This window comes from Lytechinus pictus, chromosome 6 (genome assembly GCF_037042905.1).
Source record: "Lytechinus pictus isolate F3 Inbred chromosome 6, Lp3.0, whole genome shotgun sequence".
Taxonomy (NCBI): Eukaryota; Metazoa; Echinodermata; class Echinoidea; order Temnopleuroida; family Toxopneustidae; genus Lytechinus; species Lytechinus pictus.
The window spans coordinates 19,908,867-19,934,322 of NC_087250.1; the positions used below are offsets into that span (position 1 = coordinate 19,908,867).

The window sequence follows — 25,456 nt, forward strand, 5'->3', positions numbered from 1 at the left end:
TGTCATGAATGTGGAGGAGATCAATATCCTTAACCCTAAATAGACTGGGCTATTTCGACGCCTAAGAAGACGGGGGGGGTGCTGATCTTTTAATTGATCTATCTTATTCGTCTCCTCTCACATCTTGCAGCCCCTCATCCATAAAACCCTTTGTATAATGTCTCTCATGCACGTATGACCTTCTGCAGTGGCGTATATATGCAGGGGGGGGGGGGTTCAACCCCCCTTAAATTTTGTTGATACCCAACCCCCTTAATTTTGTTTATTTTTTTATTTTGCTAGTCAAATTTTTATGACGTGCGAAACGACGTAAAATTTGTGGTGAAGACCCTCTTTTTTTTTGGGGGGGGGGTAGGAAACGACCTAAAATTGGTGGTGAAGACCTTTTTTAGGTTGTCAACATTTCCTTCAGCTTTAACCCCCCCCCCCCTAAAAATTACTGACATTCTGTTCCTTCCATCTCTACTTTGAATGATCATTTGTGGTAAAATGAAAATAATCATACCCAATTACTTGCTACATAATGTACGGAATTTGCCGATTTTTCCTTCGGATTTTTTTTCTTCGCAAATACCTTAATACGGCAGCGCAGCCTCTTCTTTCCAATTTATTCTGCAGAATTCTGTGACGAAACCTTCGGCTTTGCACCTCTGAAAAGTTGTTCCGGAGTTGGCGAATCAATGATTTTGTACCTGTATGGCTGATCTGGTGAGTTGATCCTCATGTAAATTAATCAAGGCTTAACGAACTGTTACTTAAAAAAACAGACAAAAGCTGTGTTTCACTTTTTAAACTTCAAGGAAGTTGCGCCGCGGAGTTACTCAGCTCGGAACTCCGCTCAGCTCAGCACCGCCCCCGACCAAGTCGGCGCGCGCCGGGGCGCACCCCGACGTCAGCCGGTGCAGGTTTTCTTGAATTGTGTCGGTGCTAATGCAGTTTCGCATTGGCCCCGTCTTGCCTTGTCTTGCTCTGCTTGGCCTTGGGTTCAGTCGGCATATGCAGACTTGCTGTACTCCGCCAACCTGGAGATTAATGTCATATAGACTTTGAGGCGTTCAACTTCAAGTGCAAGTGCAGTACAACTTCATGAACTTAAGACAAGATATCAGTTATCACACTCACACAGTCACAGACGTGCTTAATGATGGAGCCAGGGACAAGATGCCATTACATTATCGACTACGTAGCCAGGGGCCTGTTGCATGAAAGGGTCTTTCGTAGAACCATTCTACGTAAGAACGAGATATCGCTCAACTGTTTCACAAAGCCGATTTGGGCGATACGAAGAATGGTCCTTGGATTTGGAAAGACACCTCCAGACATGTCCTACGTCAATCTAGGCGACACCCCAATACTTACCCGTGCTAATAAACTGGGACTCCACTCACACGCATTTGGGCCGCCCTAGCTTAGAACTAAGCAATATTATCTAGAAATTGTTACATTGTAGTCATTAAATATGTTCTATTAAATAAATTGATAATGTTTAATCGGTACTCACAGGTTCTTTTGTTGCATTTTCAGACCATTTCTCACAATTCTTCGTAAATATTTGCGGCAAATTTTGTCGCCATAGACAGCTTAGCATCCATCTTTATTGATAAATGGAGCGCCCTTTACGATAGTTGTTAATGCCGCGGAGAAATCGTTAGGCATTTTGGCCTGTGTTCAAGGCGTTCTTTCTGTTTTATTTTTTATATTGAAGATTGTGCATTTGTTGAATAGTGCCGTCTACGTCAGGTATGAGATCGAGTGTATAAATACACTCTTCCAAAATAATTATGATTCCGACCTGGCGCTGTTTAACTTCAATCTCTTTCACCTAAATTAGCGATGAATGCTAGCATTATAAAATATATATTATTAACGTCTGACGAAAAGAATAACCAACCGATCAGCTGACGAGAACGCGAATCACGTGATCTTCATATCAGCTTCGATCGCGAGTCAGAAGAGAAGAGCAGCTGCCCAGAAAATCAGGAAAAAGCCGTGAAAATGTAAGTTCCCCTTCATTTCTTTCATTTTTTGTTGTTGCTAACGATGCATTTACACTATAAAATTATAATTTAAATAAGAGAAAGGAATATAGCTTGTACTTGTGATATAATATATAAATATCCTGTTCTCAGAGATTTCTAACCAAAAATACTACTGATGTCGCCTATGAGGTCCATACATGTAATGTTGGACCTCATTGGTACTAGGAGTGTCCTACGTAGGCATGATCTTCTTTGCACACCGCCCGCCACCGTCGGCATTGAGAGAAAATGCGCTTACGGCAAGCCATGCACACTGACATATCACCTTTAAACATTTTTTGGGGTTGCACACTGATGCATTTTATCTGGGATGGCGCCAAGTTATTTTTTATATGGGGGCTAGCTAGTTGTCATCAATTTCAGGTAGTCTTTTTGCACGGCAAGACGACCAAAAACAGATGTCATTTTAACTTCTCCGGGCATTATGTCCGGGGGTAATGTAGGCCCAAATATTTTTTCTTTTATTCTCCGTCCTATCCCCACACCATTTCCATTAATTTTTTTGAAATATCGAAATGGGCGGCACTATCTCTTCGACCCCTCATGCTTTCTCATTATAGATAATTAAACAACATGAAAACAAATTTCTTTAAAAGAAATTATGTAAAGTAAAAAACGTGTTTATAACGTTCGGCAAAAAAAAAATACAAAACTAAAATGTTAAACATGGTAAATCATTCATTTATTTTTATTTCATTTTCATTATAATCATTGCTTTTTTGCTGAGATTGATATTAATCAATGAAAATTAATTGTCGGATTTTTAATTGGGCTAACTTGAGATGTGAAACAGTGAAACAAAACAAAAAAACTGCAGTAACAAAATAGCTAATTGAATTTAAGATACAGATTAGGAGTATAGCTTTATTATGAATCCATCACAATTATTACAAATGAAGATAAGCTAGCTAGTTTATTAAAGAAAAAAAATATGGAAAGTCCATACGAAGAGGCGCATTTTAAATTGTAGGGTACATATAGGCCCCTCTCGGCCCCTATAAATGTTAAAGCTTCTCTACTCCTCAACTTTGAAATGTTAAAGGTCAAGTCCACCCCAGAAAAATGTTGATTTGAAACAATAGAGAAAAATCCAACAAGCATAACACTGAAAATTTCATCAAAATCGGATGTAAAATAAGAAAGTTATGGCATTTTAAAGTTTCGCTTATTTTTCACAAAATAGTTATATGAACAAGTCAGCAACATGCAAATGAGAGAGTCGATGATGTCCCTCACTCACTGTTTCTATTGTTTTTTATTGTTTGAATTACACAATATTTCAATTTTTAAAAATTTGACAATAGGGATCAACTTGATTGAATCACAAAATGCTAAAACAATGGTACTTCCACATGTTCAGAGAGGAACAAAACTTTCTTTCACATGACAAAAAGGGGAAAATTAGAATAATTCATATTTCATTCAATAAAATACAAAAGAAATAGTGAGTGGATGACATCATCAGTTCCCTCATTTGCATACAGACCAGGATGTGCATATAACAATTTTGTGAAATTAAGCAAAATTTAAAAATGTCATAACTTTCTTATTTTACATCCGATTTTGATGAAATCTTCAGCGTTGTGCTTGTTGGATTTTTCTCTTTTTATTCAAAACAACTTTTTGTTGGGGTGGACTTGTCCTTTAAATATATATTGTTTATATTCTTAAAACTTATATTCTTATATAAGCTTCCATAAATTAAGTAATCAACTTTAAAGATGACCAACGTTTATGATCATTGTAATATTTAGCATTATTTCTGTAAATAGTATTTTTTCCATTGCGGATTGCACACCCTTTTCTATGTTTTAGTTTAGTTAGTTTAGTTTACTCCAACGATGTTGTATATAGGACTAAGCCTGATCATCGATCAAAGTAGAATGTCTATTGCTGCTCTCCTTCAGACAAAATTAGGTGTGCTACTTATGTTGGCAGGGAGGGGTGGCAGGGGGTATTTTTTTAAATTGTTATTGCAAAGCACTACTTTATCCACTTAGACATGTTTGCAGCAATTTTCATATATTCCTTGTCTTCGGTTACTCATCATGCAATTGAGGTATGTTTGTACTCTAAACACTCACATTTGTATTTCTTGCGTTTTATCTGACAAATAAAATAAATAAATTAGATTTTTCACAGGCAGCCTCTCATATTTTCCTTTTTAGTCTCATACAATCAGACACTGTTGATTTTGTTCACTCCATTCAAACCCTATTTTTACCTCAACAGATAACATATTAACGCATAATTTGCAAAATTATCATTATATATATGTATTCTATAAAAAATCAGTATATTGAACTAATAATATGTCGAAATTACTTTGTTAAATCAATTTTTATGTCGGACAAGGGTCTCTTTCGTTGAAATATCAATGAAAGGTGTCTCTAAAAGGACACCGTGTTCTAAATAAGGGAAATAATGAAAATTTCGATTTTATCCAGTTATGTTTGTGAATCTTGAAAGTTTTTTCTCTTTTTACCTCATAAAGTACGCTCCATACATCAATTCTACAATCAGTAATAAATAAAACATTATTTGATTCCCTTTTATTGAAATATATGATTTTATGAAAAGTCGTCATTCCGAAATAAAAGGTTCAGGTGACGATGAAGACTAATAAATATTTTTCCGATACTATCGATATCAAACGATGTCGCGGACTTGAAAGACAAAATTGCCTTCGTGAAACGGAAAGCGCTGATTTGTCGCCAATCTTCCTATCTCGGAAGAATGGTCCTAGGACGTTCCTACGTATCGCTCATCTCGTCATGCAACAGGCCCCAGGAGGCTTCTAGAGAGTAAAAATCATTTACTAACGTAGGCTTACTCTCAATGAAGCCAGGTCTTCCTTCTCATTCACCTACACGAAGGACCACAAAACCTGAATTTCTGAAACTTTCACCCCCAAGATTTCTACTTTCCTTCTAAAAAATCTAGCCCTAGAGCCTAAATCATGTACATGGGATAAAACTTCATTTCCGACATTTCTACGCTCTCGTTGTTAATTTTAAACAAGAATTCATCAAAAAATGAGAAAAATATTGTGAAAAGACGGAAGAGACTTGCCCGATGTTTACGCCGCCATCTTGTTTCCTATTGTTCTTCGCCAACGTTACGCAATGCACGCGTCTGTAACGTTGGCGAAGAACAATAGGAAAATAAACTTAAAGGGGAAAAAAAAGTGACTTCGGCTGTCGCGCAACTTCACTTCCCTGTTTTATCTGAACTTAATACATAAACATATATGGCCGTGGCATTTAGTCCCTTTACAGATCGAGCTAGAACTTCGGTCTCTGTATTTGGTGAGTGGAGGCAACAGAGTTCAGCGGAACAGCCAACATAACAGAGACCGAAGCTTTTGGTCTAATTTACCCCCTGCACGTACTAATGTAGACAGCTGGCAGCCGTCTGTTTCAAGGAGTTTTTTAACATTTTAATTTTTTTTTTATTTCTCCTCGTACACAGACGGCTCGCTATTGTGCAGCCACCATTAGGGGGTTAACAATGCAAAATCCCCCCGACGGGGCTCATCAATTTTTTTCTTTATTTCATAAAAATATATAAAAAAACTACCAAAATAAAGATTATTATTCCATTTTGGCCTGAAATGCACCAAAACTGGAAAAAATACACTAAGGGGGAAAAACAGTTAATTCAGCTGTCGCGCAACTCCCACTTCCCTGGTTGATCCGAACTTAATACATAAACATATGGCCATTGAGTCCCTGTACAGATCGAGCTACAAAGTACAACTTCGGTCTCTGTATTTGATGAGTGGAGCCAACGGAGTTCAGCGGAACAACCAACATAACAGAGACCGAAACTTTTGGTCTAGTACTAATGGTGCATGTATTTATTCATATTAATCAAGAAAAAATGAGAATAATTGATTGTCGCCATCTTGCCGTCTTTGTTATCGTAGCCTAGCTACAAGATGCATATAGAGGGCAACAATATCATGAGCAGTGCCAAGGTCTTAGATAAAAAATACTTGCATCAGCCGATAAATATCATGAATCGTAAAATACTTGCATCGGCCGATAAATATGATCATGAATTGACTTCGTTAACATTTGTTCCGCAAAATGCGCCAATTACTCCGCTGACGTTTGCTCCATAAAATGCGACAAATGCTCCACACACATGGCCGATGAAATTTGGATCTGGAATGCTTATTTTGCTAATTTCTCAGCTCTCGCACATTTTTTTCGAGAGCCATTTGGCACATATTTTCTATTTATACATAAATGGGTGATCATTTTATTGGATTCTATTCAAACTCATTTTGAGATTGTTACCACAACTGGTTTTTATCTTAAAATATATTTTCCACCACAGGTACTGGTACTACTCTTGATATTTCCCATCCCAATGAAGTGTTATAAGATGATGAAAGGAGGGAATTATCAATGGAATGGCAGAGAATTTTAAAAGGAGGTTCAGCTTCAGACACCTAAGTTTCAGGAAGGGTAAGAATTTTCAAAAGAAAACAATTCACAGCTTAAAGGACAAGTCCACCCCAACCAAAAGTTGATTTGAATCAAAAGAGAAACATCCAACAAACATAACACTGAAAATTTCATCAAAATCGGATGTAAAAGTATTAACAAACGCGCGCACCATACGCGTCAGAAATAATTTCATTTCGTCAAAACGTTGCAACATCCTTCTAAAGGGAACTTGAATGGCAGGATTATGAAAAATGGTCAGAAACACATTTTCCAAGTCTCTATATTCTCAAAATAATAAAATATGGTAAAAATAACTCATGAGTAATTTTGTTGTTTTCTCAACTTTTCCCACAGGAAACAAACGTCATGGTAATACGATAGCATTTTCAAGTGGCCCAAATATTTCACGTGGGGTTCGATCGGAGGCTGATTTCGAAAAAAATTAAGATAAACATATTTGTGTACATGAATGGTGGAAGTTTTATTGAATTTTGTGAGAATATTGTGTTTGATATGATTGAATCTATGAAGTGTTTGGTAATACGATCCACTACCCGACATCTCCAGTCCAGTAAAATATGATATAGATTTATTAACCATTTGCACATTATAAATGTTGCAAAATTTCACACAGTTGTTTAGTTGAATTAAAGTGCTTTTCTCCATCATAATTGTACCAGCGAAGCTCATATTAACTCTTCAGTATTATGTATCAATGATACGATGAGGACGGCAAAGTTCAAAGAAAAACTTGAAAGAACAATATTTATCCCTTTGGAAATAATTGAGCATGCAAAGATTTTTAAAACAATGGAAGAACTCATGGAATGTCTTATAGAATAGGGACAGTATGAACCACCAGAGACAACAATTATCGTACAAATTCAAAGGAAAGATTTTTTTCATATGAAGATTGAGCTGTATACATTGATTGAACTTGAACTTGTGGGATAAGAGGGTAATTATAGCGAACACTTTGTATCCTCAGGCAAAAAGCACTATATAAACCCAGCAATTATTTTTATTGTTTTGACAAGAATAAGGAATTCAAGTAACATGATTCATAATGGAATGGAAATTAGAGTAAGTTTTTATTAATTTTCCACTCTTTTCCACAGCCAAAAATTAATCTCACTGACCAAAGTGAATTCCCATAGAAATATGCCCTATGTCCAAAAAAAAATAAAAATTAAGGTACCTTTAAAATTCCTGTGGCTCACTGGGAATGAAAATAGTATTCTAATAATTTTCCACTCTTTTTCACAGCAAAAAAGCAACCTGATCGACCCAAATCAATTCATGTCACAGAACCCCAAGCAGAGTTGAGAAGAACAACTTCATCTAGGCAACCGAAGACATCAGGGGATACTGCACGTGCATCGAATTTGAAGAGATTAGCTCCCAAGAAGCCTTCCTCCCCAGGTAATGTCATAGCGCCCTCCCTCAGAGGATATATGAATATAATAATATAGGGTATTTATATTGCGCACATATCCACCTTGTTAGGTGCTCAAGGTGCTCCTATATAACCCGGTTAAGCTAGGTGTTCATAGCGCACACAGCTTTTTAAGGAATTACTTCCTACCGGTACCCAATTACCTCACCTGGGTTGAGTGCAGCACACTGTGAATCAGTTTCTTGCTGAAGGAAATTACGCCATGGCTGGGATTCGAACCCACAACCCTCTGTTTCAAAGTCCGAAGACTAATCCACTGGGCCACAACGCTCCAGAAATGCAGAAATAGAGTTGTCAGAGATGTGCCAGCTGCATATCAGCAACATATATTTATAATCCCATAGCGCCCTCCCTCAGAGTATATAGGAATATGTGTAAACGGTGTTGTCATATGGTTTGGCATGTGATAATATGAACATATTTCGTTGTCATCAATACCCCCAAAAGGTTGAATAATGTAAAATACTTGGATCTGTGGTATTAAAGTGATCAGATTCAGAATTTATGGAATTGTAGTTTCGAGACATAAAAGGGAAAGAGAGTCTTCAATAATATGAGAAATAGATCAAAGTTAAAAAAAGTTATAGTATAAAAGAGAAGAATGTTAACAAAAGAAAAAATTTCTTTCAATTAAAAATTAAAAACTTAGATAAATACAGCGGAATGTATCACACCACGTGTATATTCATTTTTCATTATTCAGTTCATTTCTGTTTCGAATGACCTTTTTCACGCATTTCCTACTCGTAGTGGCACGCAACACAATCATGTTGTGATTGTGTGACAATCATCACACAAGCGTATTATGTTCAAGATTTTGTTGTTAACTTTTCATTGTGTTCATGGCTCATCTCCCCAGTACCTTATTTCACTTATCAAAAGTTATACCCCTTCAAGATCCTTACGTTCCTCCTTTTCCAATTCTCTTGTTGCCCCAAAAATTTCCAAAACCTGGGGTGAAAGATCATTTGTTTACTCATCCTCTAAGCTATGGAATAGCCTCCCTCAAAACATAAAACAATGCTTGACTTCTGAAACTTTTAAACATTACCTCAAAACATTTCTGTTCAATTCTTCTTAATTTCTTTTATAATTTCCTAAAAAGCGCCTTGAGCACTCTACAGAGTGGATTTGGCGCGATATAAGTCTAATTATTATTATTATTATTATTATGTGGCCATCGGAGGTCCCAGCCTCTTTGACCTTTTCATGGATTTTAGCTTGCCACAAGAGATCGTGGTTGTAAGCTGTCAGGGCAAGCTTGGCCAGTGCATTACCAGTTCCTTTTAATCGCCTCCCGGCACACAGAACTGCAGAGCGCTTGTGGTGTGTACAAAATTTTACAATCATCACCCGCAGTTTCCTCTTGGCTGTAGCGCCCTCAACATTTGACATAGTGTTCTCATAGGAACTTGAAGAGGCATCCTGGCAACGTGATGCGATCCGTCCAAATCGTCTGTTGATCGCGTCACACCCGGTCGTTCCGTGGCAATACCGCGTATCAATTCGTCGGTTTTCTTATCTTTGTTATTAGGTATCCCGTAGAATAGCAAACAATTCCTACGTTAGTACTGTTGCATCTCATTCATCTCAAGTTGGAGATTGTTGATGCTCGAGGCTTGATCGGAGAGCATTCTATCGAGGCCTTCAATTTTTTTTACCTGAGACTCAATTTTGGCTTCTGAGTCCATTATCATTCCAGCATTGTACTTGACATGCTCTGTTAAGCCAGATTGGCCACCCTCTAATTGCTCGATTTGCTTGAATAACTTGTTCAATTGCTTATCGATTCCTTTTACAATAGCTTCTTCAACAGCTTTGAAAAATGCATCACTCTCTAAGTATTCCTCGACTGCTTGAATGACAATGGTTTTCTGCATTCGACTTGGCTCTAGTTGTCATGATGAAATGTTAGCTCATAAAATTTTACACCTTGGAAAATCACATGAAAAAGTAATGTACAATGTAGTTTCGTCGCAAATTGAAACAAAATGCAGAATTAGGTTACATGAGATTCAATGATGAAAAGACCCGTTGAATTCTGTAAATGTTAATTATTGCAGAGAAGATACAATAGTAAGTCAATTTTCAGAAATACGGCTGTCTTATCACATGATGCAATGTATTCCAGTAGTGCAAAGGATAATTATAGAGCTGAAAACATGTTCGGCTATGACGAGATGATAATATATAAGAGTAAAAATATTCTCTCAGACAATTTCAAAACTTACAAATTAAAAGAAATATGGAAGACAATTCGGCTGTACTTGGTATTTGCAATCATGGCTGATAGAGCTTCGTCAATCGAAGTTCCGGTTCCCGGACGATATATGTTATAGTATGTATCACGGAATATATGGTAGACATATACAACAGGTGAAGATAGAGCATTCCGGCATAAATCGGAAGTGCGATTCAGAATGTATAGAAGACCAGATTCACGCTAAAACTATCTTAATCATGTCAATAAACACCGAAAGAAGCTATACGTACAATCTTTTTTCGACGATATAAAAAAATGTGGTATGAGACAAAATTGGAAGCAAAAAAAATATTGGCATTATATGCACCTCAAATTCCCAGTTTTCGTTTCCTGGAGTGCAAATCATGGATTGATTAAGTATTGCAATGGATAAAGTTATCATTAGGCCTACTGTTTCACCATAATTCCTTGTGAATATATCGTATGGAAAAATATTGCAGATATGAAACGTAAAAATGTTCATAGCATAATAGACTCCCTTTATTCCATAGTGATTAAAAAGTCATTTCCGTACTTTATTTACACGTGCCCTGTTATTTTATGGACAATCTTGTGTAAAATTTGTAATTTTTCTTGTTAAATTTCAAGTCTGATTTATTCGAATTAGCTTGATCTTATTTCTGCCCTTTTAATGATTAATGATGTTCTTCTTTTTATTTCCCCTTTTCACAGCTAAAAAGCAATCTGATCCTCCAAAATCAATTCATGTCACAGATTCTCAATCAGATATAAGATCGATATCTGCGCGCCAATCACCAAATACACCGGGAGGAGGTTTATCTACATCCAATGTGAAGAGGGTTGCCCCAAGCAGACCCTCAAAAACAGGTAATCACTGTCCTCTTGATCAATGTCCTTAAAACAAAAATGAAAATGAAACTTGAACATCTTCTGCATTATTTTTTCTTACTAGGAGTTATGACTGATCTGATCAACTATGGAAAGCCAGCAACATTAACATATAAAGCGCATGCTTATTCAAATGTGTTGTAGATATGTTATATATTCAGCTCGGATTATTTCCGAATTTGCACTGGAGCTGAGTCACCCCCTCACCGCTATTTTCAATGAATCTATTAGAGAGTCGGTGGTGCCACATAGTTGGAAGCGAGCAATTGTGGTACCCATCCCGAAAACGACAAACCCCACTATAGAAGACTTGAGACCAGTTTCGCTAACAGACCATTTCGCAAAGATCCTGGAGAAATTTATTGCGAAGTGGTTGGTGGGTGACATTGGCAATGCGATCGATAAGTCACAGTTCGGCAACAGGAAAGGCCATTCAACTGCACATTATTTGATAGATATACTAAACACAATTCATCAGAATGCCGATAAACCAAAAATGGTCTCAACCCTGGTGGCTACGGACTTCAGCAAAGCCTTCGACAGGATAGATCATGGGCTAGCTGTTAGGAAACTGCTTGATATGGGGGCATCTCCGTCCTTGGTGGCTTGGATCTCCAATTTCCTCTCCAACCGAAAGCAGAGTGTACGTTATCTGTCTCAACTCTCTGATTGGATGGAGATTTCGGCAGGTACTCCGCAAGGCACTCGACTTGGACTGATAATCTTCGTCTGCATGATCAACGACTTGTTCAAGGATAGCGACCACCAATATTGGAAATATGTCGACGACCTCTCCCTGCTTGAATGTAGGAAATCAACGGATCAATCAAAAATCCAAGAAGAAGTAAATAAACTGGAGAAATGGACCAAAGACAACTGCATGAAACTGAACCCTAAGAAATGTGTCGTAATGAACGTTCAGTTTATGAGAAACCCAACGTGTGTCCCAAAAGTAATAATTGATGATCAAGAACTAGGTGAAGTCCATCTTGTTAAACTTTTAGGTGTGTTCGTACAAGATGACTTAAAATGGTCATACCATGTTACAGAAATGGTCAAGGCAGCGAGCATGAGGCTACACATGATGCGGATCCTGAAAGGTTTTCGGCTACCAGTTGAGGATTTGAAAGTAGTATATTGTTCTTATGTGCGCCCGAAACTCGAATACTGCGCCCGGTTTGGCATTCTGGCCTAACGCAGAAAGAAAAAAAAATGATTGAGAGAATTCAGAAACGTGCGTGTCGCCTCATGCTTGGCCAAAGGTACACCAGTTATGATGACGCCCTCACTGTTCTTCACCTCCCAACATTAGAAGAGAGAAGGGAAACGTTAACACTGAAACTAGCGAGTAACCTTACAAAAGAGACGTCCCCATTCCATCACTGGCTCCCTCCTACCAGAGCCATTAGCACCTCCCGTAACCTGCGGAATGCTGGGAAATACTCTGAAATTAAGTGCAAAACCCAGCGCTATAAAAAGAGCGCACTGCCATTCATTGTGAGGCTACTCAACTCAAAATCTGAATAACTGGCTAAATTATAATAATGATAACAAATAATACATTGTATGAATTATTGAATTTTTAGTTGGCAGTATGAAATGAAATGATTAGCATCAGAGTTACTTATTCTACTTATAATATAGATGCATATCATAAATTATGCTCAAATTATAAATCTTAATGCTCTTGGACACATTTTTTTTTCTTTTATACATTTCAAGCTGGATATCCCGCTAGTCTTTATCATGTTTGCCAAGGCAATATATCAGTGTTTTAACGATACAAAAAATATTTCTATTGCCACCCATATTGTATAAATTATATGACCTTAAACTTTGTATCCTTAAGCCTATACTTGCACCGAAAGATGCATGACATATATATCACAAAGCAACCGTATTGAATTATATTATATTATGAAATCTTCATCTAGTAAAATCATTTGTTAAATCCTATTACCAATATCCATTTATTCAGATCAGAGTTTAGTTACTTATGTCTTATTTCAATATCTTATTTTTAACAACTATTGTGTGTGTATTGTTTGTATTAATCATTTTTGTAAATTGTACGCAATTCAACCGTAAGGCTGCTATGTGCAATGTTTTTATACCGAAATAAATAAATAAATAAAATAAATAAATTCATACATTCATTGTTTTCTTGAAATTCCAGTGTGCTTCTCTTTGTTTACAAAGGACATTGTGCAAATTTCCTGTTTTCCGGTAGTAGAAATTATGACATTGATGGATTTCCATATAGTTGGGGTTGATCTGATCAATTGTAACTCTTTGTAAGAGTTGCAGAAAGAGTTGCAATCAATCGTAACTCTAAAAATGATGCGCAACTTGATTTTCAACCAATCAACAGCGCGCATTTGGGACTTGCGATTGATTTTTTGGCTTGCGTTTAAACGCAACTCTTTCTGCAACGGGCCCCAGGTGCAAATCCAGGTATGGCAAAGCCGATTGCATCGATAAACATGCAATGAACTGCATAACAATGAGAAGAGGAGAATATCGGCGATGCAGTCTTCTATGCAAAATGATGGACAGTACTGTTTAGGAGGTACTTAATTGAATTATACTCCCAGAAATATCTTAGAAACCTTTCGTTTTACAAGTCTTAGCGGTTTGTTGCAAGAAAATATTTGCAGTCAATTGCAAACTGCTTATGCAAATTTGCAATCGATATATCTAGAGCAATTTGATTTTTTTCTGCTTGTTTCAAGAATTAGACCAGCAATCTAGTGCAAATTTGCAATTTCAAAACTTATAATCAATTTTTTAACCTAAATTGACTAGTGATTGATTAAAATTTTCTTGCAATGCCCCGGTTATTAGATACTTAATCTCCGTTAATTTAAAGTCTTTTTACATTTTTTTGAAATGACACCTATCACAAGTAATCTTTGTATTTTTTCATATTTCCACAGCCCAAAAGCAACGTGATGTGCCTTACTCTAAAGAGGCCACTGGATCCTCTATAGAATTAAAGAGATGCAATTCATCAGGTCATAGTTTATCTAGTGTAAAGAGACTTGCTCCAGGGAGACCATCTAACCCAGGTATTTATATTACATTGGATGGCTCGGGATGGAATACCAGAAATATTCCAGGAGTTCGGGCAAGTATTCCTCAAATTGAAGATTAGTGAAATATTAGCTTTAACGGGTGGGATATTTCTGGTATTCCATGAAATAAGGCCATCCAATATAGTTATTTTTTCTATCACACTCCCCCCCCCCCCCGAAAGAAATTGATTGAGCAAGTCATGACACTTAATCAGTTAATATTTAATACCTCACTTCAGCCCTCCACTTTTATCCCAAACTGTGTACAAAAATGTAAAAAATGACTATCTGACTGTGATTTTTGCATGGGCAGCCCCCCACTTTCAGGATATTTTCATAATTTCAACCTTAGCAAGTAGAAAAAACACATGAAAACTGAATAGTAATGAATAATAATGTTTCCAGATTGTGAAATTAATCAATTTTGATCTATTGATCAGAATTTGTTGTATTTTTGACAGAGTTTCATGATTTATTTCTCTCTTTGAATATTTGTTTTCTCTTGTCTTAGCTAAAAAGCAATGCGATCAATCCAAGTCAAATCATGTCACAGAATCGCAAACAGAGTTACAAGGAACAACACCTGCAGAAGAAGCTAATACTTCAGGAGAATGTTCAGGTGGATCAACTATTAAGAAGAGAATAGCTCCCAGAAGACCATCTGTTCCAGGTAAAGAATTTTTTACTTTTATAGTCGGGGGATTATTTCATGAAACACATAGTCGGTGATTTTCACTGACTATTTGGTATAATCTACTGAAATCCTTGCTTCTGATTGGCTGAGAGTACATTATTCATTGAAAATCACTGACAAGATGCTTTATGAAACAATCCCTAGGAGAGAGAGAGGGAACAGGAGAGTATTTAAATGACAACTGTTATAAGCTACTGAAATCCTTGCATCTGATTGGCTCAGAGCAAATTTGTCGTTGAAAATCACAGATAAGTTACTTCATAATACATCACCTGAAGAGTGTCTTTCAGCGAGATTCTCAGTCAGTGTCTGGGGTATTTAGGTTTGTGTTGACTAATTCCTTTTGTTTGTTGGAAATTCTTTTTTTTTTTTTTTTGGGGGGGGGAGAGGCATTTATTGAACCAGGTTGGCAGCTCTGATACAAGCAAGATCCATTGCAAGGTTTTTGGCAAGTCCTGTCAGTTCCCGACTATCTCAGTTTTTACCTTAATGGTCATGAGACTTTGCAAAAATAAGTTTATCTTGGAGTGTAGGTGTGTTCTAAGATACATTTTCCCTCAGGTGCTTGATACATCACTATGGTAACAACACATTACGGCATTGAACGAAGACAAATGCATTCCTTGATTCAGGGCTATTTTATTTTGTTACTATTAATACAATATAAAAATCTTAATGAGTTTCTGCTTCGCCAATCTTTCAAAATTGATACAAGTTTGGCGGCTTTAGCAGCATTGTTGGGACCACAGTACCCTTCCCCACATTCCAAGGTTTATCTATCTGTATTCCAAGGGAATATAAACATCTATCCATGCTATCAATAGAGGGCATTCCCCCCCCCAAAAAAAAAGGGGGGGGGGGTCATGACCAACAGGCCAAGTTAAAAGGGAGAAAAAAAGAAAAGGAACAGATTTAAATATGATATTATTTTCAATATTTACCTTAATATTCATTTAAAAAGGTCACAATTTTTGCTCACTCATCTTTTTAGGGGTATTATTCAGTTACATTAAATTTGGAATGCAAAGAACGGGAAGTGGCCCACTTGCTGGAAATCATTGCCCTCTTTTCTTCTGGACCTCAAAAGCATTTTCTTTGCCTTTACTCTCAATAATAATGCCTTATTGGACAGCATACAAAACTGTTCCTTTTCCATTATATAATAGAAGAAAAAAAATATTTTTTCAAACTTTGAACAAGTTTTATATTAAAATGTCTTCTCATATTTACAGTGGAGAAGCACCCTTATCAGCATAGACCATCGTTTGACGCCACTGATTCTAAAGGTGCCTTGAAGAGATCTAAGTCTGTAACCCCAGGATGTATATTAAGAAAGGGTTCAGGCACAGCTAATGGGAGGAAAGACCTTGCCAAAAGAGCGTCAGTACCAGGTATGACCACCAACCGTCCCCTGCCAAGAGGCAAATTGTTCTGCGCCCTAATATGTATTGGGCAATTCCATAAGATGATCAACTTATATGTCCGACCCCCATTTTTCTCAAGTCTTACTTCACTTTATAAACTGACCAAGTCATGGTCCTTTAATTATTACAGACTGTCAATAGAACAAGAAATCAGAGACAGAAAATGTCACGCAGGTCCCACATATACGGGTCGGACGTACATATTTTATGGAATTGCCCTATTCTAAATTCAGATCCCATTGCCAGTCTGAAGCCTGATTTTGATATAATCATGGTCCATTTCTGTCGTTTAATCGTGGATAGCCAAGCGTGACATGGACCTGTTAGATTTGACTTTCAATTTGTCAGCATTTTAAACTCAATACATTGAAAGTAATCCAGCAATGGTAATGAGAATTAAAATGTTCACAAAATTTTGACTCTCGGTATTCCATAATTTTAGCACTTACTTACTGGTAGGCCGTGGCTTGAGTTAAACCAGAGATTGGAATGCAGGCCCATATTATTTAAGTGAAGAGAAGAGCAATGTAAATCCAATACTTTGATCAAAGATATAAGTCCAGTAGCAGGAATCAATCCATATTCCTTGCATCTGTAGACATGTGCTGCAACCCTGAAAAGACTTGACTATTTGGATGCCCTACAAGACCATGGGGGTGGGGGGGGGGTGGTAAATTGCCAATTTGTCTACTGCCAACTCGTCCACTCACCATATGGTCTAACTTTATTTAGCCTAATGCCATTCCGTCCATCATTTCGTCTAACAGCAATTGGTCCATTAGCCATTTCGTCCAATCATCACTTCGTCTAATCAACAGTTTGTCTGTGACCATTTCGTCTCAGAACCAGTTGGTCTAAAATCTGTTTTATTTTCACTCATTTTGCCCAGTCCATTTAGGCCAAATGGTATATGGACTAAATGGCTATTGGACCAACTAGTTATTAGACGAAATGGTGAGTGGACGAAATGACAATAAGACCATGTGGATATTAGATGAACTGATGGTAGACCAAATGATAGTAGACTAGTTGGCAATTGGATGAATTGGCATTGGACGAAATGAAGATAAACCGTGGGGCGGGCTGAATTGTTCGGCCATGATTGCAACAAAAATTACCATTACCCACAGCATGCCCTACAAATCTTGAAAGTCAAATTTATAAAGGATGAAAGTCAAATTTATAGTGGACAAATAGGGTTGTTTTCATAATTCAAGAATGGTTGATAGTTATTCCCAAATAAAAAGGTTGCTTATCATAAAAAAAGGACAAGTCAAACTAGTGAACATCTAAAGATATTATGGATTAAGACTCGTAGCACTTACCTCCCATTATAAATAAAAATGTTCTTTCCTGATTGTGTTTAGCCACCTTCCTCATTGTTTGTGAATAGCAACCCTCTTCCATGTTATGACTAGCGACCCTCATTTCATAGGAAATGTAGACCTTATAATGAAAGGCCCTTATGACCTTATGTGCATAAACTATTTCATATTTTGATGCATCCATTTCTTTCTCCATATACAGATTGGAATGATATATGGAACAAGCCCACCATTGGGCAAGCTTTGCAATCCTTTACGGCCATTCTTCGCTGCGACTTGACCTTTGAAGCCGGCGATCAGATTGAAGTTCTGACCCAAACAAGCAAGCAGTTTGATTGGTGGGAGGGGTCGGCGCGAGGTCACACGGGGATCTTCCCTGCCAATTACGTTCAACTCCTTCAATGAAAGCAGGGCCCTGTCTTACAAAGAGTTGCGATTGATCAGGGGGGCGTTTCATCAATATTTTCGTCCGACAAGTTGTCAGATCTGACAACTTTCCTGGATTCTGATTGGTTGAGAAGCACTGTTACTATAGTGACTGGCAGATAAAACAGGACTTGTCGGATAAAACGTCTGACAAGTCCTTTCATGAAACGCTCCCCAGGACCCTGTCTCACAAAGAGTTGCGATTGATTCGATCAACCCCAACTATATGGAAATCCATCATTGTCATAATTTTTCATCCCAGAAATTTGCGCAATGTCCTTTGTAAACAAACGAGAACACACCAAATTTTCAAGAAATGAAAATATAGATATACATTCATATCTAGATTTTTTTTAAACAAACATGTATTTTATATATTTACTTTGCTGGCTTTCCATAGTTGCGATTGATTCAATCGACCACAACTATATGGAAATCCATCATCGTCATAGTTTTTCATACCAGAAATTTGCGCAATATCCTTTGTAAACAAATCGGAAGCACACTCAAGTCTCAAGACAACAATGAATGCATGAGTATACATCGTATCTCGAAAACATTTTGAACAAACATGTATTTTAGATGATGGCATTGCCTGGCTTTCCATAGTTGTGGTTGATTGGATCAATTGCAACGCTTTGTAAGACCGGGCCCTGGAGAGTGTTAAAAGAAATTGGTGAGACCTATGCATCTAAGATACTTGTACTTGAAGATTGATCGGAGTCATTGTTTGCTGCAGTTACGAGTGAGAATCCAACTCAGCGTCTTTCTCTTTGCAATCCTTTTATGGAATTGACAAAACTATGTGGATCAGAAAAGCTGCCTGCAGCCTTGACAGCTGGCAGCCGTCTGCTTCGAGGAGTTTTTTAACATAAAAAAAAAAAAAGGCAAAATCCCCCCGACGGGACTCATAGATTTTTGTCTTTATTTCATGAAAATATATGAAAAGAACTTGACCAAAATAAGGATTATTATTCTGTTTTGGCCTGAAATGCACCAAAACGGGGAAAAATAAACTTATAAGGACAAAAAACAGTGTCTTTCTTTGGCTGTCGCGCAACTTCACTTCCCTGGTTTATCCGAACTTAATACATAAGCATATGGCCATTGAGTCCTTGTACAGATCGAGATAGAACTTCGGTCTCTGTAATTGGTGAGTGGAGCCAACGTAGTTCAGCGGAACAACCAATAAAACAGAGTCCAAAGCTTTTGTCTACCTGCAGCCTTGATAATCCACTTTCACTATTTGAAAGTATGAAGTCCTACTCAGCGTCATTTCTCTTCTGATTCGCTGATTCTTGCATTGGTAAAATATTTCAGGATTGGGTAAGCCATTATGAAATCCTGTGTCTGTGCACGTGTAGGCTATGGGTGCATACTTAGCTGCAGCTAGTAGTGGGAATAACTCGGCACCTTTTTCTTTTACAATCGTCTTATTCATGTACTGTCACACTACGGTGGATTGGGAAAAGCTTCTGTGAAACTTTCATGTTTTGAAATTGTGTATACAACTCATATTTATGTTATGTGTCATAGCCTTTCAGGAAGGTTTTTTTTCACTGATAGATGTTTTAAACTACTGAAATCCTTTAATCTTATTGGCTGAGAGCAAATCTGTAGGTGAAAATAAAAAAACAAGACTCATTGGCCCGTATTCTGAAGTCAGGTTTAACTTAGACCATGGTCTAACTCTGTGCTAAAATTATGGGAAGCCAAAAGTGTCAAAATTTTTATTTAGTTGTATGTTTCATATGTCTACTGTGCTCTTTCCTGATTCATCGATGGTGAAGACAATCATCTATTTATACTTCCTACACAATTATGATTTGAGAGCCAAATGAGGTGAAACATTGGATCTCTACTGATAGCGATTTATGTAACAATTGGCTATCCATACTTAAACCACAACCCACTTCAGAATACAGGCCATTATGTAACGGGGGATGATTAATTTTCAAATTCATAGTGGGGATATTCATCACACCTATGTGTAAATTTATTTGTGACTGACTGTATAAATTACATTACAATGAAGACCCAAATGCGAACCTCAATCATTTGAAACTTTAATTGTGCTATAAGCCAACATTGAAATATGCATTATTACAATTCTCGCTACCCCAAATAGCGATTTCGCCGAGATCCGGGAAAATCCCTGTAACGCGCATTGCATTATGGGATAGCTTTTCGATATTACAACTTCCTGTTCGGATGTCCAATGCACTGTTTTGCCTTTCAGATCAACAGTGCCGTCATGCACAACACAACGTCGCTTTCGCTCGGAAAAATCGTGATCACAACCCTCTCTTTCACGATACAGTTTAACGGTCTTTTCTGCTAAAGTCACTAATTCTGCCCATCGCTTTCCATCGCATGGTATTCCTCTGTCAGTTAAGATTTTTTAAAGTTCCGAAACTGATTTTTATATCCATTTTGTGGTCGACGAAAAATTGAACGGAGTGAATGCTGTATATACTTAGCGTCTAGTCTAGTCCGATCGTGATGTCAGGCCGGTCGCTAAATGCAAAATTTTAAGATATTCATTTTTTGTTTACTTTTTTTATAACCAAATAAAAACATGAATAAAAATTATTTTCACGTGAAATATATTTTTTAATTTTATTTATAATTCAAATGGAATCAAAACTGACCAAATTTAATAAAAAGTATTATAATCTGTACATATAACGCTGATTGGCATCGATTTCAGCGTGGTGGAAAACTCAGTATCGCGAACCTCGCGCGAGCATGACTCTGAACCGGAAGTGGTGATGACGACCCGACGGAGTGAAAATTATCTCGTCTCGCGCATTATGAGATTTTTGTTCCTATTTGGGGTAGCGAGAATTGAAATATGCAAGTGCCATTATGTTAGAACTACGAATACAAAACCTTTCCAAAGGCACCATGATATTTTTGTTATACATGTAGTATATAGCTTACCAGATTAACAAAAACCTAGCATTTTATTGCTAACTCATATAAATTATAGGTCAATGTGATATATATGTATTATCTGTTGCCATTTGGCATGTCCCATGTAAGCAATAATGCGAATGTCAACCAGTACTCTTTCTTTACAGTATTTGTATATTGTATTTTAAATGTTTAGTTAGGGGGAGGGGGTAGGGGACAGCGGGTCAAAAATAGAAAAATAGGCCTACTTCAGACATGCCAACTGTTCCCTTTTTAGAGTATTTGTTCCTCTTTTTTGCTATAAATACACCAATACTTTTTTGTATGATTTGTTACTTTTTAAAATTTCTGATCATGGAGTATGTATTATACACAGCGCTTGACACTGGCACCGGTACGACAGTCCCAGACCGGTAAAAATCACTGTCGAGCCAGTAACTTCTTGCATGAAAAGAACAAGTAAATTCTTGCCTACAAGCACATGTTTGAAAGGATGAGTCATTTCACATGTTTTTTCACCAATGTCACTACAACAGGCTGGCGATTGTAACGTTGAGACAAATTTTAAAAAATACTCTTTTTTGTCAATTTTTTTTCCCCTTATAAGAATACTTTTTTTGGTTTTAGAAGGTTGGCAGGTCTGCAGTACTTCACTTTTTTTAAAATATGAAGTGCTACCTTTTTTGTTGCCTTGATGTCCCACAGGGTCCCGTCTTTCTTATTACATTCCATTTTTTTGCAAGGTAAAGCGCTATTTTTCTTGTCTTCCAAGTCACATGAAATATAACCATTTTATTATCTTCCTTTCAGTGAGGACAGATTGTGTATATAACAGTTGTTAAGAAATGATCACCTGTAAATAAATGCGATGAGGTGTTATATATACTTTTTTATGTCGCAGTGAAAAAGACTATATTTAGACTTTGTATTATATTGTTTATATGAAATATGCGCTGCTAAAAAAGTGCAGTTAATGTAAATACATGCAAGTAGAGAAAAAGAATTAATTTGTCTGCTATGCAATATAATTGTACATGTACTTAAAATATTAGAAGTCCATTTCGCAGAGAATTAGCTGTGAATGATAATTAGAATCATACACAACTCGTTTTTGGGATTTTAGTTAATATGTGATCCCATACATTGTATGCTTTAAATACATGTTATCTGAACGTTGCGTAACACCCTCGTTCATCAAAGTTTCTGTTGTGCCTCCAGTTAGAGGTGATATCTCCTTGATCCAATAGGCTACATAATACTAATATCACCATGGAGATATCATCTCCTTGGTATCACAAAATTAAAACAAATAGAGGGCAGCTCATAAAATGTTCCTTTTAAGACAAAAATGGCAACAATTCTTTAACCCTAGAAATATTTTTCTACCGATTGGTTTGGTTTAGTTTTATTTACCGTATAAAAATCACTTTAAGATTCATTGTACAAAATATTAAGATTAAATATATAAACACTTTAAAAGATACGGATGGATCACTCTATTCAGAGCCGTTGATATACCAGTAATAACTCTGCTTTTCCTAGAGGTCCAATTAAAGTAACATGGGAAATAATATGCCATATATTTATTACTATATTAATGATAAAAAGTATGATAAGATATTAGGTGACTGTTTTGAGACTTTTTTTGCCATTATTGTCATAACTCTAAAATACAGCTTTTTGTGACCTTGTCATTAAAATTTTAGATTTAAGGCGACCACACACCTTACGATTGGTCTGCAACTCAATTTTGGAATAAAATGTAGTAGAATTTGATGCTAATATTGAGACTTGAAATATCTTAATGTTTAATGATCGAAATCATCGTACGAATACCTATGTTCAAATCTGTGACTTTGCTATCATCCTTCTTAGAATAAGAGCAAACTTAATATCTAGTCGTAATGACGTCATAGTCGTACGATTGGCTACGATTTGAAACTAATTTGGCTTTTACTCCAAAATAAAGGCTTGCAATCTTTCAAAATGGTTATACTAGTATTCTTTCAATTAATATTAACCTCAAATAAAATGATATGTTCCATTCACATCTTCAGAAAGTGAGCAAATTGCGATTTGTTCTAAAATCGGATCGCGAACAGTCGTAAGGTGTGTGGTGGCCTTTAGACATGCGAGGTTTCACCATAAATGTCTTCTCTAAGAATGACTGAAAAACGAATTGGGGAAAAATCAGATTAATCAGGGACCCGTCTGACAAAGAGTTGCTATTGATTTGATCAATCGCAACTATGGAAAGCCAGCAACGTCAACATCTAAAAAGCATGTTTGTTCAACATATTTATCTAGATATGACTCCTATTCATGCATTCACTGCTTTCTTGACAATTCAGTATGCTTCTCTTTGTTTTCAACAGACATTGAGCAAATTTCCAAAAGAAAAAAATTATGACATTGATGGATTTCCAAACTGGAGATTAATCAGATCAATCGTTACCCTTTAAGATAGGGCCCGATGAACAACTAAGGTCATTGGTTGGTATTCTTAATGTGGGTTTATTGTGAGATCTCACTCAGAAATGTTTACATTTTTGTATTTTTGCAATGATAATGAGATAATGATCTAAAAAAAAAGCTGATAAAGTTTGCATTTGCATTGTGAAGTGTAATATTGAACCATTTTTGTACTTGTGTTGTTATGATATTCAGGTGGATGTCATCTGTAGTCGGGGCCTTTTTCATAAAACTTGTTCCAGTAACAAATTTGCAGTTACAGTTTAAAGCTACTGAAATCATTGAATTTAATTGGCTGATAGTAAATATATTATATAAATTGTGCTCATAGTCACCATAAACATGTTTTTGTGAAACTTTACCCTGTGTCCATTTCATATAAAAAGAATATATATATTTTGTTCTTCAAATATTCCATAAGCAAGATATTTCCAAGTGCTGTAATTTTTTAAAACAATGGTACTGAATGTTAGGTAGCAAAAACGAGTACTTAAAATTTATATTTTTATTTTTGTTTATTTTTTTAGTGAAATGAAATAAATTTGAAACAAATGGTCTTGGTTCTGTGGTTCAGGATTGCATTATTCATTCTGTAAGAAAGATGTGAAAGAAATAGAGAGAGCAAGACTGATGGTGTGTGTGCATCATTACGTCAAACCCCCGTTTGGAGAAAGACCGCAGTTCAGATTGCAAACTGCGGTTCTATACCCCATTTTGCGTTTGGAAATCCCAAAATCATTTCCAAGCCCAGGGGGCCGTTTCATAAAGCTGCTCGTAAGTTAAGAGCGACTTTAAGAACGACTGGTGATCCTTTCTCGCGCGCTAGATCTTCGCCAATGGTGTGTACCATTTACCGCAAGACAGGATCACCAGTCGCTTTTTATTTACGAACAGCTTTATGAAACACACGCCTGATCAATCCCGCTAGGCCAGGTAATCCCCGCTGTCTCAATTTTACCTCCACAGGCCAGATTATGAGCGTTGAGCCAAGGACGAAATGATAAACAACAGCTGTGCTATTACGTAAGACTTCTCTGCCTGTAGTAGGACCTTCGGAATGAAATTATTGTATTCGATATTTAATCACGTTTTCAAATGCATATTGTATTCAGAAATCCAATGTTAGTCCATTTTCAAGTTCGAACGAAGAAAATCGACCTCGAAATAAGGAAAGTAAGTGAATTAAAATGACGGCATGCTTTGCTCGGGCTGTTGTGTTATCTTCGGACCAGAAACAGGTGTTTTGATACTTAAATTGCTTGCTTGGGGCAGTTATGGTTTGTCGTACTTGGAGAAGAGAATTGATTGAGGGAATCTGGGGTATAGTGTTTCCAAATGAAAGGTTTTCGTCATGTCAAAATTTGTGAGTTATGGGGTTATGTATATGTGCGTGCTCCTGTTTAAGGTCAAGTCCACCCCAGAAAATTGTTCATTGGAATCAATGGAGAAAATTCAAACAAGCATAATGCCGAAAATTTCATCAAAATCGGATGTAAAATAAGAAAGTTATTAAATTTCAATTAAGTTTCCCTTATTTTTTTACAAAACAGTTACTCAGTATATGCACAACTCGGTGATATGCAAATGAGACAATAAATGATGTCTGTCGCTCGATTTTGTTTTTGTTTTTTATTGTTTGAATTATACCTTCATTTTTACAGACTTGACAATAAGTACCAACTTAACTGAACCACAGAATGTTATAAACAATGGTAATTCCATATGTTCAGGGAGTAATGAACTTAGAGGAGACAATTTTTTTCATATTTCATATTTTACTTAAATACAAAAGAAATAGTGAGTGGGTGACGTCATCAGTCTGCTCATTTGCATACCGATCACTGATTTGTGAAATTAAGAGAACTTTGGAATGCCATAACTTTCTCATTTTACATCCGATTTTGATGAAATTTACTGTGTTATACTTTCGGATTTTGCTTCTTTTATTAAAATAAACTTTTTGTTGGGGTGGACTTGTCCTATAACAAATCAAGAGTGATTGTGTGTGTGCATCATCTGCGAGGGAAAGAATTATGTTGGTTTGATGAGTGTGCGTGTGTG

The 25,456-nt window shown here is 36.6% G+C and overlaps 1 protein-coding gene across 1 annotated transcript; it reads left to right on the forward strand.

Moving 5' to 3' along the window:
* The first annotated feature begins 562 nt into the window (after positions 1–562).
* Positions 563–23,952, forward strand: LOC129262852 (uncharacterized). Its single transcript, XM_064101158.1, has 8 exons — positions 563–708; positions 6,384–6,514; positions 7,763–7,918; positions 10,888–11,043; positions 14,001–14,132; positions 14,650–14,808; positions 16,065–16,223; positions 17,784–23,952. The coding sequence occupies exons 2-8, from the start codon at positions 6,460–6,462 to the stop codon at positions 17,984–17,986; spliced, it is 1,020 nt and encodes a 339-aa protein (XP_063957228.1). The 5' UTR covers positions 563–708; positions 6,384–6,459; the 3' UTR covers positions 17,987–23,952.
* The last annotated feature ends 1,504 nt before the right edge of the window (positions 23,953–25,456 follow it).